Source organism: Aythya marila, assembly GCF_965140915.1.
Source record: "Aythya marila genome assembly, chromosome: Z".
In the NCBI taxonomy this organism is placed as follows: Eukaryota; Metazoa; Chordata; class Aves; order Anseriformes; family Anatidae; genus Aythya; species Aythya marila.
In genome coordinates, this window is record NC_139080.1 from 38,221,023 (window position 1) to 38,233,976 (window position 12,954).

The following is a 12,954-nucleotide window of genomic DNA, read 5'->3' on the forward strand; positions in this document are numbered from 1 at the left end:
AGTTTGTCACCTGCATTTCTAGATAATACGTAAGTAATTCGTTGAAACTGAATTGTTCTCATTTCTGTATTTTGCAGATGTTCTGAAGTTAACTCATGTAAGCTTTATCCCTGGATTCATCAGTTTAGCAATAACAGAAGATCTGCTGATCAGATACGTCCAATTTATTTCCCTGATGTTGATCCTCACAGTCTTCCTTCTGGTTCAAACTTCTCTATGACGGCAGGGGATTTTCAAGAGATTTACTCTGAGTGCAGTGAGTAAAAGCATCCTTTAGACTGTGTGTAACTTTATCTTCAGAGTATTTGTTATGAGGCAGTTAAGAAATCATTATAAATAGAATAAAACTGTATCTACAAGCATTAAGGAGGAAGGGCTAGCTGTAGCAAGATTTTTTTATTCCAAGTCAGCTTTTCCTTTCTTTTTGATTATTAAAAAAAAAAAAAAAAAAAACACATCCTAACATAACAGTTGCAGTCATCTCTTTCAGAAAAAGACAACATGGGAGTATTTAGGAAAAATTTACTTCATTTAGAAAAATGGTGTTTCAAAGAACAATATAGTGAGTCCATTTTCTTCTTCAGTGTAAAACATACAAAGACAAGTACTTTGTATTGATTCGTTTTCTATTGTAAAAGCAAATAGATACTTATTGGATATACATATAAATATTATGTATAAGTATATATACTTACAATACTTAATAGTATTTCAGATAAATGTGATGGGGTTAATAAGGAGCAAAGATTGAAACTTACATTAGTACAAATACCAGTATTTTTTCTTGTGGTATCAGGTTAGTTGTGCTGTCCTCATTGCAGCTATGAAGTAATCTTCTGTGACTAACCCCTTGTTGGATTAACCTGCAGATGACCTTATTTAATACTTCCAGTTACATATTCATGATTTAATCAAAGGTAGCAATTACCCACTTCTTTTATATGTATATTAACACTTCTAGAGTTGGTTGAGTAAATAATAAGAAAACATGAAGTAAGCTTATATAGTAAGCTTAAATAGCTTTTACTCTGCTTTTCCTTACACAGTATTGGATTACCTTTTAGTGTATCTGTTTTCTGGCTTCAGCTCTCCATCCTTTTTATTCCTATAGCAGTTTTTCACCAGAACAAAATAGTTTTTAATCAACCTTTTCTTTTTTTTTTTTTTTTTTTCCGCATAGGTAGTCTTCCAGGTATTTTCTTCTAGGTTGTCTTCCTTACAGTTGTCTGCTTTTGTGAAGATGTGATTTTATATTAGAGTATCCATTGCTGGAAATAAATTAAGACTTTTATTTTTTTTTTTAATATTTCAGAAGTTTTAAATTTACAAATTCAGGTGTACATCTAGAGACAGACAGGGAGACATGCTTTAAAAGGTAGTTCTTGAAAGATCCTGCTTGCTAAATTTTGCTAATAAATAACAAATGGAGAAATATGCGCATGTTTTAAAGCTGTGTTATTTGTGGAAGTACAGCTTAGTGTACAGGCTAGTATTCTTCTAGATATTAATGTATCTAGAAAGGCCCAAAATCACAGGATATTTTTGCATTTGTATTTTAACAGTTTGGTAATGAGGTTCTTAGGACAGGTGAGTGCATAATGGGATGCTTGGGTTTTCATTTATATAAAACATGTTATAATGTTACAGCACTCTCAGACAAGGTCTGATTTTTGGGTGGTCCCTCTAGGTCCCTTCTAACTTCGGATGTTATATGATTCTTATATTTTACAATATATGAATTAATTATAAAATGTATAATTAATATGTGTTTGCTATTTTAGAATTTGTGGGTGTGTGTATATATATGGATGTAGACTGCAAAGGTCTAAGCTGAAATGTCTTTAGCATAGAACAAAATGTTTCACACTTAGTTTCTTCTAAACTGAAGTTTACAACTGAATGAAAAGTGTTCAACTGTTACTATTAGTTAAAGGAAATCCTGAGTGTGTAAACAAACATTAGTGTTAAATGAAGAATTTTTACAGAGGAAGAAACAATTTAATCTATACAATCTGTTCTTCTTGCACAGATACTTGGGACTGCATAGCAACTTGCTTTTTCATCGATACGGCACATAATGTTATTGATTATATTGATACTATATGGAAAATACTAAAGCCTGGCGGAATATGGATAAATGTAGGCAAGTATGACCAACCTTTCTTCCTGCAACCCTTGACTTCTGTTTGCTCACAAGTACTAGGCATCCAGTAATTGAAAGGAGTAGTGGAATTAGTGTCTGTATTGAAAACTCTGTGGAGCTAAAAACATGGCTTCAAAATTATCTGAGATAATATAATAACTGTGTTCAGCATGTGTTTGTTAGTTACAAACAAGTCAACACCTGATATTAAATAGAAAAGTATGGCTTACCAGTGGCAAGTTTCTCATTTATGCATCACAAGTATAGTGTTCTATATTCTTCTTGCTGTTTTCCTAGGAAAATAAAACTTGTTCTGCCTGTAGAAATCCTTGATTTTTTTTCTTAGTCAGTTGTCTAATTAATCCTCCGAAGTAGAAGGTTTGGGAAGGAGATTTATGGATGCCTTAGTTTGAAAGAAGACAGACTTAAATTATTAGGTCTCCCATGGTGAGGGACTGGCAGACAAAACTCAGACATTTGTACAGTATGACAGAGAGAGACTTTTGTGTAGTTTGTACAGTAGAAACTCATCAGTCACTGATCAGTCATAGTGAGCGTAGCTCTTGAGTAGACCACAGGTATCCTGCCTTCTCTTTTGTACAGACAGCAATGGTGCTAGACTGGTAGAAGGGAGTTTAGGATACAGAAGTTTAGGATACAGAAAACATAGTTTGGTGGCATAGGAGACTTCATTCTTGAATAAGCAGTTGAACTATTTGTTTTTAATTTTGCCCTGATTCTGAAATGTATTATAAGAATTATACTTGAGTAATAGCAGCATGTTTGAATTTAGTGAGTCTGGGTATTAACATTTTTCACACTTTCAGTATGTGCTTTTGATTTTAAAGAAGTTTATAGCATTTTCATTGTATCTCTGTACTGTAGGTCCTCTACTTTACCACTTTGAAAACTTGGCAAATGAGCTTTCTATAGAATTAAGCTACGAGGATATAAAAAATGTTATACTGCAGTATGGATTCCATATAGAGGTAAGAAGATACAGTTTGGACTAAGTACTATTTGTAGAGACCGGTCAAACTCCTTCAATGATTTTTTACCTTGAAGTTAGTTCACGCTAATGCCACAGACTAATGACTTCTAGGAGAGGTAAATGTGTGTAATTATGTTGCAAATTTACATTCGTCGTGTGTTGGAAAGTGTACAGATGGACTTAAAAATCAGTGGGTAGTAAATTTATAGCATTTTCTTTCATACTAAGAGAAACTTGTGTAGTGCTTGAAGAGAGGGTGTTTTGAAAACTTGAGCTTTTTTTTTCCAGGTGGAAAAAGAATCTGTACTGTCAACTTACACTGTGAATGAACTCTCCATGATGAAATACTACTATGAATGTGTGTTGTTTGTGGTGAGAAAACCAGAATAAGAGTGATTTGAGTAGGTTAGTCAGAAAAGATAAAAAAAAGTTGACTTGAATGCTAGAATCAAATGTAAAATGGACTGAGTGATGTGCTGTCTGGACACAACCTCAAATCAGTGGTGCCTTCTTATTCCTAATAAGATTTAGATAGTGTCTATTTTCTTAATATCTATGTTGCTATCCAGACATGTACTATGCCATGCATATTTGTACTATAGTGAAAATGGAGGAGGAAATGTTTGCATACACTGTCTTTATGCTTTGGAATGAATTTAAAAACAAAAATGTTTTATTGGGTATAAAACTTAATGTTCACCAGAATCAGGCTAGTTTTCCGCATATGCTGCTTCATTTTTCTCAGATCCATAGTGATTTCCTTTTTTCTCTGCTTGGAGGTACTTAATGTACTTTCTGTGTCATGTTTAAGAAAGTATTTTTAAACATACATTTAAAATTACAAAATCTGAAATGGTTCAAAAGTGATAATATGATTCTGAACAGATAAAATAACCAAAAGAATTGTTACAGTGTTCTCTGTGGAACCAAAAATAAGAAGGAAGTAGATTATTGTTAAAAATTATAATTTTTGCCTGTAACAGTGTTAACAGTTTTATTGACACGCAGAATCGGTAGGCAGTTTGAAATACTCAGTTAAAGTGGAGAACCAAGTGAAGAAGAGCAGCATGTAACAGAAAACCAGTATACTAACCTCAGTTCAGGAATAAACCAGTTCTGATTAGTCCCTTAGTGTTGAAATTGAAATATTGGATGCTTTGCAGTCTTAAAAATGAATTGATTTTTGAGTCACCCACTTCCTGCTTAAGCCAAAGTTTTAAAGGTGTAACTAACAGAAAACTCTTCTCTTTCTTAAAGTTAATAACAAAGCTGTTATCCATGCCATATATCTTAATTTTGACAGAAAAAAAATCCTTCTTTCTCAAAAGAAAAAAAAAAAAGCTACTTGTGAAATATAATGTACTGTAACCTCGTGGCTTCATTGTCTAAGTCAGCATATGCAGGACAATTGGCAGGCAATTTCATTGTAGCTTTAGGCACCTTACCCATGCTACCCTGGCTTACTTCTTGGTTCCTTATCCTAACTTTTTTCCTGTCTAATGAGGCTTTGGTGGATATTTATCCTGTCTGAATCTTCATACAAGAAAAGCTGAATCTTCTGTCACTCAAGTTATATAAATGAGAAAACATTAATAATTACTGTACTGAGAGGAAGTGTCATGGTAGCCATTTGTTTTCTTAATGTATTGGTTAATTTCAGTACCAACCTTCATCCTTACTCAGAACTTTCTTTAAAATGCAAGAAGCTTGTGGTAAGGAATCAAGGTTGTTTTTAGTATTTGAACATTATGGCACTGGACAATAACTTGTTTAAATGCTTTCCATTATTTCTAGTCCCTTTTTGCAGGATGATGTCATAGTTACTTTAATAGTTCCATTATTAACTAATGGATTTTTCCTGTTAAGGCCGGACATTTGTGCCTTCATTTCTAAGCCAAAAGTTTGCATGGAGGAAAAACACAACTTTTTTTTTTTTTTTTTTTTTTTTTTTTTAAATAATTTCAACACTGCATATGAAAGAGAGTGACCATGGATGTTACAATACTATGCCTCTCTCTGCTCGGAATCCTTATTGAGAGCAAAGGCTTCTGGACTACAGAAGTTTTCAGTTAGAGCTTTACTTGAACTATTTCTTCTTCCTACGCTGTACCAACAGGATTTAACTCCATTAATCAACCCTGCTCCATGAACAATGTCTAAAGCTGAAACACACCTATTACAAGTAGATTAAAAGAAAAACCCTTGAGCACCTTTAAAAGGAAGAAAGAAAGAAAAAGTCTTCAGTTACTTTCATTTTCTTATTGTACTATTCATTCTTTTTAACGAATGGACTTCAATTTCTGGTGATGCTTTACCTTCATTTTGACTTTTTTTTTTTCCCTTAGATAAAATGTGATTAGTATTTTATTTTGTTTTCCTTGAATAAGTTCTTTGAAATCAGACAAAGTTAGATGAATGTTGATTATGCAGTTGTTGAGTAGCTACACCTGTAATATTGCTGAATTTCTGCCTCTTAACCAGTCTTTAGTTACATTTGAAGTGTGATGTTTTTTACAACTAAGCAATTGAACTCTTGCATTCTGGTTGAATGTTGATATCCTTTGTTCTGTTGGTTTTGTTTTTTGCAACAGCACATTGTCACAAGTGCCATTTTTTGACTGTTTTAGGAAATGCTTTTATTTGCTTTTATCATGTATATAGTGATGTGCTTCTATTTCTTGTTTGGAAAATGCCAATTTTCTCCCATTGTTTTCCTTCTATGTATAACAGCTGCATTAACAGTTGGAAGCCGAATAATGTTGTGAATAAGTTGTATGAGTTAGTGTTTTTACCTGCGGTCCTATTTATGAGTTCTTAAAATTCACCATTTGTGTTTTTATTGATGGGGATAATTGTGTGTTATTCAATGTGATCAAACTCAGTTCCTCAGTCGTGTACGCAGGGGAAAAACAAAAACAAAAACAAAAACGCTTAAGCTGTCTGTCAGCAGAAGCCGAGACAATTTAGGTCACTATTAAACTGTATGTGATAGTGAGTGTAAAATAAAATGCTGCATAACCTTCAGCGTGTCGGTTCTTTGTGGGGACTAAGTTTGTCAGACGGTCGGGTGTGCTTTTATTCGTGTGAGGCTGGGAAGGGCAGAAGGGGGAGCCTGGCGCCTGTGAGGCGCCTAACGGCCACGCGGCACGTTGCGCTTTGAAGCCCCACGCGCTGGGGTCGCCGCCTCCCCGGGGGGGGGGCGGGGCGCAGCAGCCGGGCGGAAGCACCGCGCGAAGCCGCGGGGGCGGGGCCTGGCGAGCGCCGCCCGCCCTTGGGCGTCACGGCGCGCTCCTCCCCGCGGCGCCGCCGGCGGGCAGCGAGGGGCGGGCGCATGCGCTCTGCCCGCGCGGCGGCGGCGGTGGGGGCGGCGGTGGACGCGCGTGCCGCGGAGGCGGCGGCGCCGGTGCCGCCGATGGCCAAGCGCGGCGCGGAGCCGTTGGTGTGTCACGTGCCCTGCAAGCGCGTCCTGCGCGAGCCGCCGCCGCCCCGCGCGGCCGAGAGGCGGCCCCGGGCTGAGGCGGCCCCCGCCGCCGCCGGCCCCGCCAAGCGGAAGCTGGAGGAAGCCGAGGCGCCGCCGGGCAAGCGGCACGGGCTGCGGGGCGGCGGGCCCCGCAACGAGCAGGGCGGGGACGCGGCCGCCGCCACGGCCACGGCCACGGCTACGGGGAGGCGGCGGCGGCGGGGGGCGGCGGCGGCGGCGCAGGACGGGCGGCCGGCGGAGGGAGGCGGCGGCCGGGGCAAGGAGGCGGCGGGCGACGAGGTAACGGCGCGGCGGCCTCTGGCGGCGGTGTGAGCGCCCGGTGCTTCCCTGCCCTGTCCGTTCCCCCCCGCCCCGTTCTGCGGGGCGAAGGGGCGGGCGCCTGGCGCTGCTGTGGGGCCGGCCGGGGCGCTGCGCCCCGCCTTCCGGCACACCCCCCGGTGCCCGGGGAGCCCCCGCGGCTCGGCCTTCAGCGGCCGCAGCCCCGGCCCCGGCCCCGGCCCCGGCTGCCGGCAGCCGCCCCGTGAGCGGCGTGGCACGGGGAGATAAACACGGATCGGCGTCACCGGCGGGGTTACGGAGCGCCCGGTGCGTGCGGGGCAGCACGCCCTCTAACCCGGCCGCGGGGGTTAGGCGTTTTTGATTTTTATTAGTAGAACCGAGGCACGAAGGAACTGCTGAAAAAGGCCATGAAAATTAAACGTCCCTTTTTAGGCTGTTCCTTTTAAATCCAGGCTCATCCTTTTGGAAAAGAAGATGGCAAGCCTCTTCTGAAGCAAGCAAATTGAACAAAGTTTTAACCTTGTTTTGGGTTATTAGGTATAGTTACATAAGCTGTACGTGTGATAGGAAGGCAGTAAGGAAGGCTACGTGAGTTTCCACTCAGTAAGAAGAAAGATAACGCTATCTGAAGTAATTTTGTCAGGCTTCTTTATATTTTTTATAGGGCTGTGTTTTTAAGAGTTTGCTTCCCTAAATAAAGTATTGTTCAGAAAGGTCTCTCTCACACGCTCTCATGGTTAATGGCAGGCAAGCAGTGTTTCTTTAATCTTCTGCATGTCCAACCTGTATATTCTGAAGCTTTCACACAGATAAATACTTATTACGATGATTTTTGCACTTTTCTGAAAACACAGCCATAGGTTGGTATTATTCTTTGCTGTTTTCTGGCCTGTATAATTTGTTGCAGTAATAACCATGATCAGGGTACTGTTACTTTTACACTGCTTTTGTTAAGGTTAAAGATGATCATACTTAATTTGGCCAGAGAAGAAATATTATATGAGTTACATTTGAACACATACTTGCATATATAAATATATATAAATTAACTCCTTAAAAAATAAACAACTAAATCCATTAAAGCTAAGCATTTGCATCTCTGAGCTTGTTATCTACCTACCTAACTAGATATTTTTTTTCACAAAACATGTTTTAAAAGATATTTAAGTGAACGGAAGTATTTAATGCTTTCTTTTGCATTTTATATATTAAGGTTGAATGTTTGCTTCTGTCTCCTGCACTCCTTAGTGTTGTCCACTTTCACACTGAATCTTGCTGGAAAAAAGACATAAAATAAAACACTGATGCTCTGGAGTCTTGAGTACTCATGAGATTAATCCCATAGGTGGTCTGAGTCCAAAATGAGAGACTGCGTATCGTTGTGGTTATGAGGTTTTACGTTATGTCTTTCAAACAAAAATTCTGTCATTAGGCAGCGCATACAAAACAGATAGCCCAGAGGTATTCCAGCTTTAAGTACTTGGCTCTCATGATGTGAGAGGTAACGCCTTATTAACTACTTACATGTAAAGTGGAGAATTCAGATTCAAAATGGGGAGAACTCCTACAGGTAGACAGTGGGTTCTGAAACAATGCTGCTGGCAGTTGTTTTCAAGGAAGATTTTGATTATTGTTTGTTGTTAATATATAAATTATGTTAACATATTTGTATAAAAAAATAAATTTACAATAATATATATGTGTGCAGCTACTTTTAGTTTGTTTTTACTCCAGTTTTCGTATCTTGTCACCATGGCACGTTTATTGGTTTTGCTCTCAGTTCAAATTAATTGGAACTTCAGTTCTTTAATCTTCTGTGAATACAATCTGCACTTCGTTAGCAAATCAGGAGAACTCTACAGGCAATACAATCATCCTGTTGCTATGATCTGTCTTCACGTTTCAAACCTGTTTTAATATTATAGGCCTTTAATAACGCAGGTGTTGATTGTGCAAACAGGCTACCTAGTACAACAAGCTATAGTTCACGATAGGTTTGTGTTGCAGTGAATAGAAATTTTTTTTTTTTTTTGATAGAAAGTATGATGAGTTTATGTATTATTTATTTATTATTAAGGAAAAAAATATATTCTAGTAGCTGAGAAGGGTTAGGGCCAATGCTTACTGGGAATTTTTAACATTACGGTTTTTTCTTATTCAGTTACAGAATCAGCAGACAAAGCTTGAACTTGTTCAACAGCCATAACAAAACAGTTATGACAGTGTAGTCATTAAAACTGCTTTTTTTTGGTAACTGTTTGTGCTGAGACATTAAAGTATAATGTTTAATAATTCCAATTGCATGCTAGGAAAAATGCAAAGCACTGTTATATAGAACTGCATCGTTTTAGGTCTGTGGCAGCATTCATTGTTTCTATACACCAGGAGAAGGTACATGCTCAAGACCTAAAGAACAGCTTGAAAACCCCTCTTTACAGTTCTTACGTATATCACTTCTATAGACACATGCACAAATTGGACACACAGTCTATAAAATTTATTCCTTGGTTAATTAGTGCCATACTATTATAAGCAAACTGCACTTCCCAACAGAGATTTAAGAGAAAAAAAAAAAAAAAAGTGGTTTTGGAGCCTTATACCTTCTGAGTAGTATAGTAGTATATTCCTCACAGGTTTTTCTTGTGTGACTTAACAGTTCCTAAAATTTCTCCTCCCTGGCCCCTAAAGAGATCTTGTTTGTTTGTTTGTTTGTTTTCTTTTCCTTTTTTTTCTTTTTATTTTCTTTTTCTTTTTTTTTTTTTTTTTTTTCAGCATATACTTGAGTATAAAATGTAGATACAGAATACCAGCTTCTAAATGTGAATGAAATTTCTATCCCGTTGTAAGAAGAAAAAACAGCAAGCAATTTCTCTGTGTGAAGTACAATAATTGCATAGGTTTTTCGGTGTCATTCTAAGCTAAGATTTCCAGTTGAACAAATGGGTGGAGTTGCAGAGGTGATTCCAATAAGTGATACACTAGTTCTTACCCAGAATATCTGAAAGGACAAAAGTTAATTATGAGATTTTTCTACAGTACTTCCCTTAAAAATAGCTAATTTTTTTTTTCTTTTTAAGTTTTGTTTGTTTGTTTTCTAATACTGTGATACACATTAATGTTTTGTTGCCTTTTTGTTTATTTGTCTCTTTCCAAAGCAAGAAGAATTCTGTCAGTATAACTCATTCTTGTATTGGAGAACACCGTTGCCTGCCATTGATCTGTCTGATATTCAGAACCTAGATGGAGAGACTACACCTGCAGATAAAACTGCTTCAAGGACGGATACCATGGAGACTGAAATGGAGACCTGATCAGTTGTTTCATAGTTGTGCACAAAGCTTGTTTTTGTCTGGATTCAGTATTTTCTGCGTGGGAGAAAAATCAAAGTGCTTCTGTCTTTTTGAAGAAACAGTGTTATGTTAGTCTGCAGAGGCAAGTCTGGGTTGTCTAAGTTGGTGGAATAATCACTGTTAGGTACTCACCGATAAGCTGGCTGGAGACCTGAGTTTACTTATCCTTTGTGGAGGAGGCTATGGTTTTCTAATAAGAATGCCTGAAATCATGGCAGCCAACTAAAGGACAACTACAGAACATTAGAAATTCTGGTTGTGATTGTAAGAAAAAGTTGGGTAAGTTACATGTGGAAGGGAAATGGAAAATCATTTTGCTCATCCTGAACAAAAAGTGTAACTATGGTATCCAAGTGTGAAATACTTACCATGTGAATTTACCATAAAGCACACAAACTTTTGTGGTTTTTAGTGTAGGTTTTTTTCAACGTAATAGTTAAGCCAAAAAATAAAAGTCCACCAAAACCAGACAAAACATTCCCTTTTCTATGCAAACCAAAAATGAGTGTGTTGGGGATGAGAAAGGAAAGGGGATCTCTTCTTTGGTAAACTGTCAGTGTTCTGAATGTTGTTCCACATTCTTCTTGTGATCATTCAAAGCAGTGGCAGCTAGCTTCCAAGTTTTTGGTCCATTCTTAAGTTAATGTTTTCCCTATGCTTTGTGACATTATTCTGTTTGGTAATGTTGAAATGGCAGCTGCATGCAGAGATGTCCTGAAAAGTTAATGCAATATAAAATTACCACATACACTTTGTCAGACCTAACTGACTGAGGTTTATTTTTTCCAGAGACTATGGATCTGCAAAAAACATTTTTTACAGGAGTTCGACAAATTAGCTGTGAAATATGAAGTTACTGCTTATCATTTCTTTTAATTTATTTACAGGTTAAAAAACAATTAGAAATACCTGTCTTCAATAATAAATTGAAAATTAAAGTTGTATTGGCAGAGTGTCAGACTTTGCAAATGTGGTTTTTCTGTAGGTATAGCTGACGCCATATTTTTACCGGAGTCACCTTTGAATAAGGAAACTTCTGTTTTTTAATTTTATTTTTAATAATGTATTTGTTAAAATGTCAATAAAGTTTTAACCTGTGTGTATTTGAAAACTTTGGGTCTGTTACTGCTTGAAGTTTTGGATTTTTTTTTAAGGTTGTTCCTGCTGTAGTTTTGTTCTGTTAGGACTCTATATTTAAAATAGTCAATTAGACAGCCTGCTTAGTAAACATTTCAAAACTTTTTTTTTTTTTTTTTTTTTTCCGGTATTTGAACTATAAAGTACCTACTTTTTTGTTGCTTATTGGTTTGGATTCTTAGAGTCTCTTGAGTCCACAGAATAAAGGACGAGGCTTACTAACTCAAACATGTCATAGTACTTGTTCAGAAATGCTTCTGATGGCTATCAGATTAGCCATTACTTAAATTATTAGCATTATTTAAAACAACATTTAAGTTGTGCATGTATTTTATCACTATATTTATAATAAAGTCCAAATACCTCAGCTTGCTCTTAAGAGACATTTTAAAAATGTCTTTATAAACAATCAGCTTCTGGCAAGAATGCAACCACTATTACATGCTTACTGTAACCAAGGAAATTAGTGAGGAAACAGGTTTATTCATCTGCTGATTTTTTTTTTTTTTTTTTTTTTTACCCTAGCTAATATACTGCCTCCATATATTTGCAGCACTTCTAATATTTTATAACATTCATTGTTTCTTGGGATCTGGTATTTTGAATTGTGGTCTTGTATTTATGCAGATATACTACAGTCATTTAGTTTTAGTGTTAAAATCCATCTCTCCTTTGCCCAGTATCTTTGAGGTGGAAGAGATTTTATAAATGTTAATACATTCCAGCGCTACTGTAACGAAATAAGTCGTTTAAAAATTAGGCTTGCACTATGTTGTAGGCTATATATTTACTTTGCAATTATGCCGTAGGCAAGCACTTTTCTCTCAGCTTGTTCCAGTCCTGGGCTCTGGGTTATGGGGTGGAATGTTACAGGTACTTTCAGAGCTGATTCATTTTTTCCATTCATCTGTTTGCTAGCAGTGGCAAATTTAAAAGCCTTGGAAAAGCTTTTGAATGAGTCTGAGAGTGTGGGTTATATAAAAGACTGGGCAGAGTAAGAGGGAATGATGTTAGATTACATAAGCTTTGCATTAGAGCTGTCAAAAGGCATAATCAAGAAATTTTGCTCGATGTCTGGTGTCTTCAGATACCATATGTCACTACAGGATACCAAAATACTGGCCTTAACTTCTGGCTAAATTTATCTAGAGAGCTGTTATTCAAGTGCTCTAAGTAAACTTACAATGTTAATTTGCTTGTACTTTCATATCCATTGAAAGGAAAGTGTTTTTGTAATTAACAAGCACAAAGAAATTTTAAGACAATTCAGGAGTAGCATAATACCTAGCAACTGAAAATCACATGATGAGTTCATAAACATTCAGAAGAAAATTGTCTATGTTCTCTCAAGGTAACTGGGAGTTTGCTTTTCTCTAAAATTTTCATCTCTAAACAGAAAAGAGCAACTGTCGAAAGAGAAATAAAATGTGCAGTGAAAACTCAGAGATCATGTAGAGGTCTTTGATAAGTTGATAAGGGTTGCATGTGGAGCAGCACAATCAGGGTATGGGAATGCTAATGAGAACCAGCTACATTGCTGCTTACACCTCCTCTGGAATACTTTTCACTTCAG

General features: G+C 37.5%; 2 protein-coding genes across 2 annotated transcripts in view; both read left to right on the forward strand.

The window, feature by feature from the left end:
- The window catches only part of CARNMT1 (carnosine N-methyltransferase 1), a 32,767-nt gene extending 26,613 nt beyond the window's left edge, over positions 1-6,154 (forward strand). Inside the window, exons 13-16 of the mRNA XM_082783906.1 lie at positions 78-256; positions 2,030-2,143; positions 3,029-3,132; positions 3,423-6,154. Coding sequence (XP_082640032.1) covers positions 78-256; positions 2,030-2,143; positions 3,029-3,132; positions 3,423-3,524 — 499 coding nt within the window. The 3' untranslated portion in view covers positions 3,525-6,154. The remainder of the gene's footprint in view (positions 1-77; positions 257-2,029; positions 2,144-3,028; positions 3,133-3,422) is intronic.
- Positions 6,155-6,447: 293 nt separating this feature from the next.
- On the forward strand, positions 6,448-11,364 carry LOC309890306 (uncharacterized protein C9orf40 homolog). Its single transcript, XM_082784015.1, has 2 exons — positions 6,448-6,894; positions 10,050-11,364. The coding sequence occupies exons 1-2, from the start codon at positions 6,466-6,468 to the stop codon at positions 10,203-10,205; spliced, it is 585 nt and encodes a 194-aa protein (XP_082640141.1). The 5' UTR covers positions 6,448-6,465; the 3' UTR covers positions 10,206-11,364.
- Positions 11,365-12,954: the final 1,590 nt, after the last annotated feature.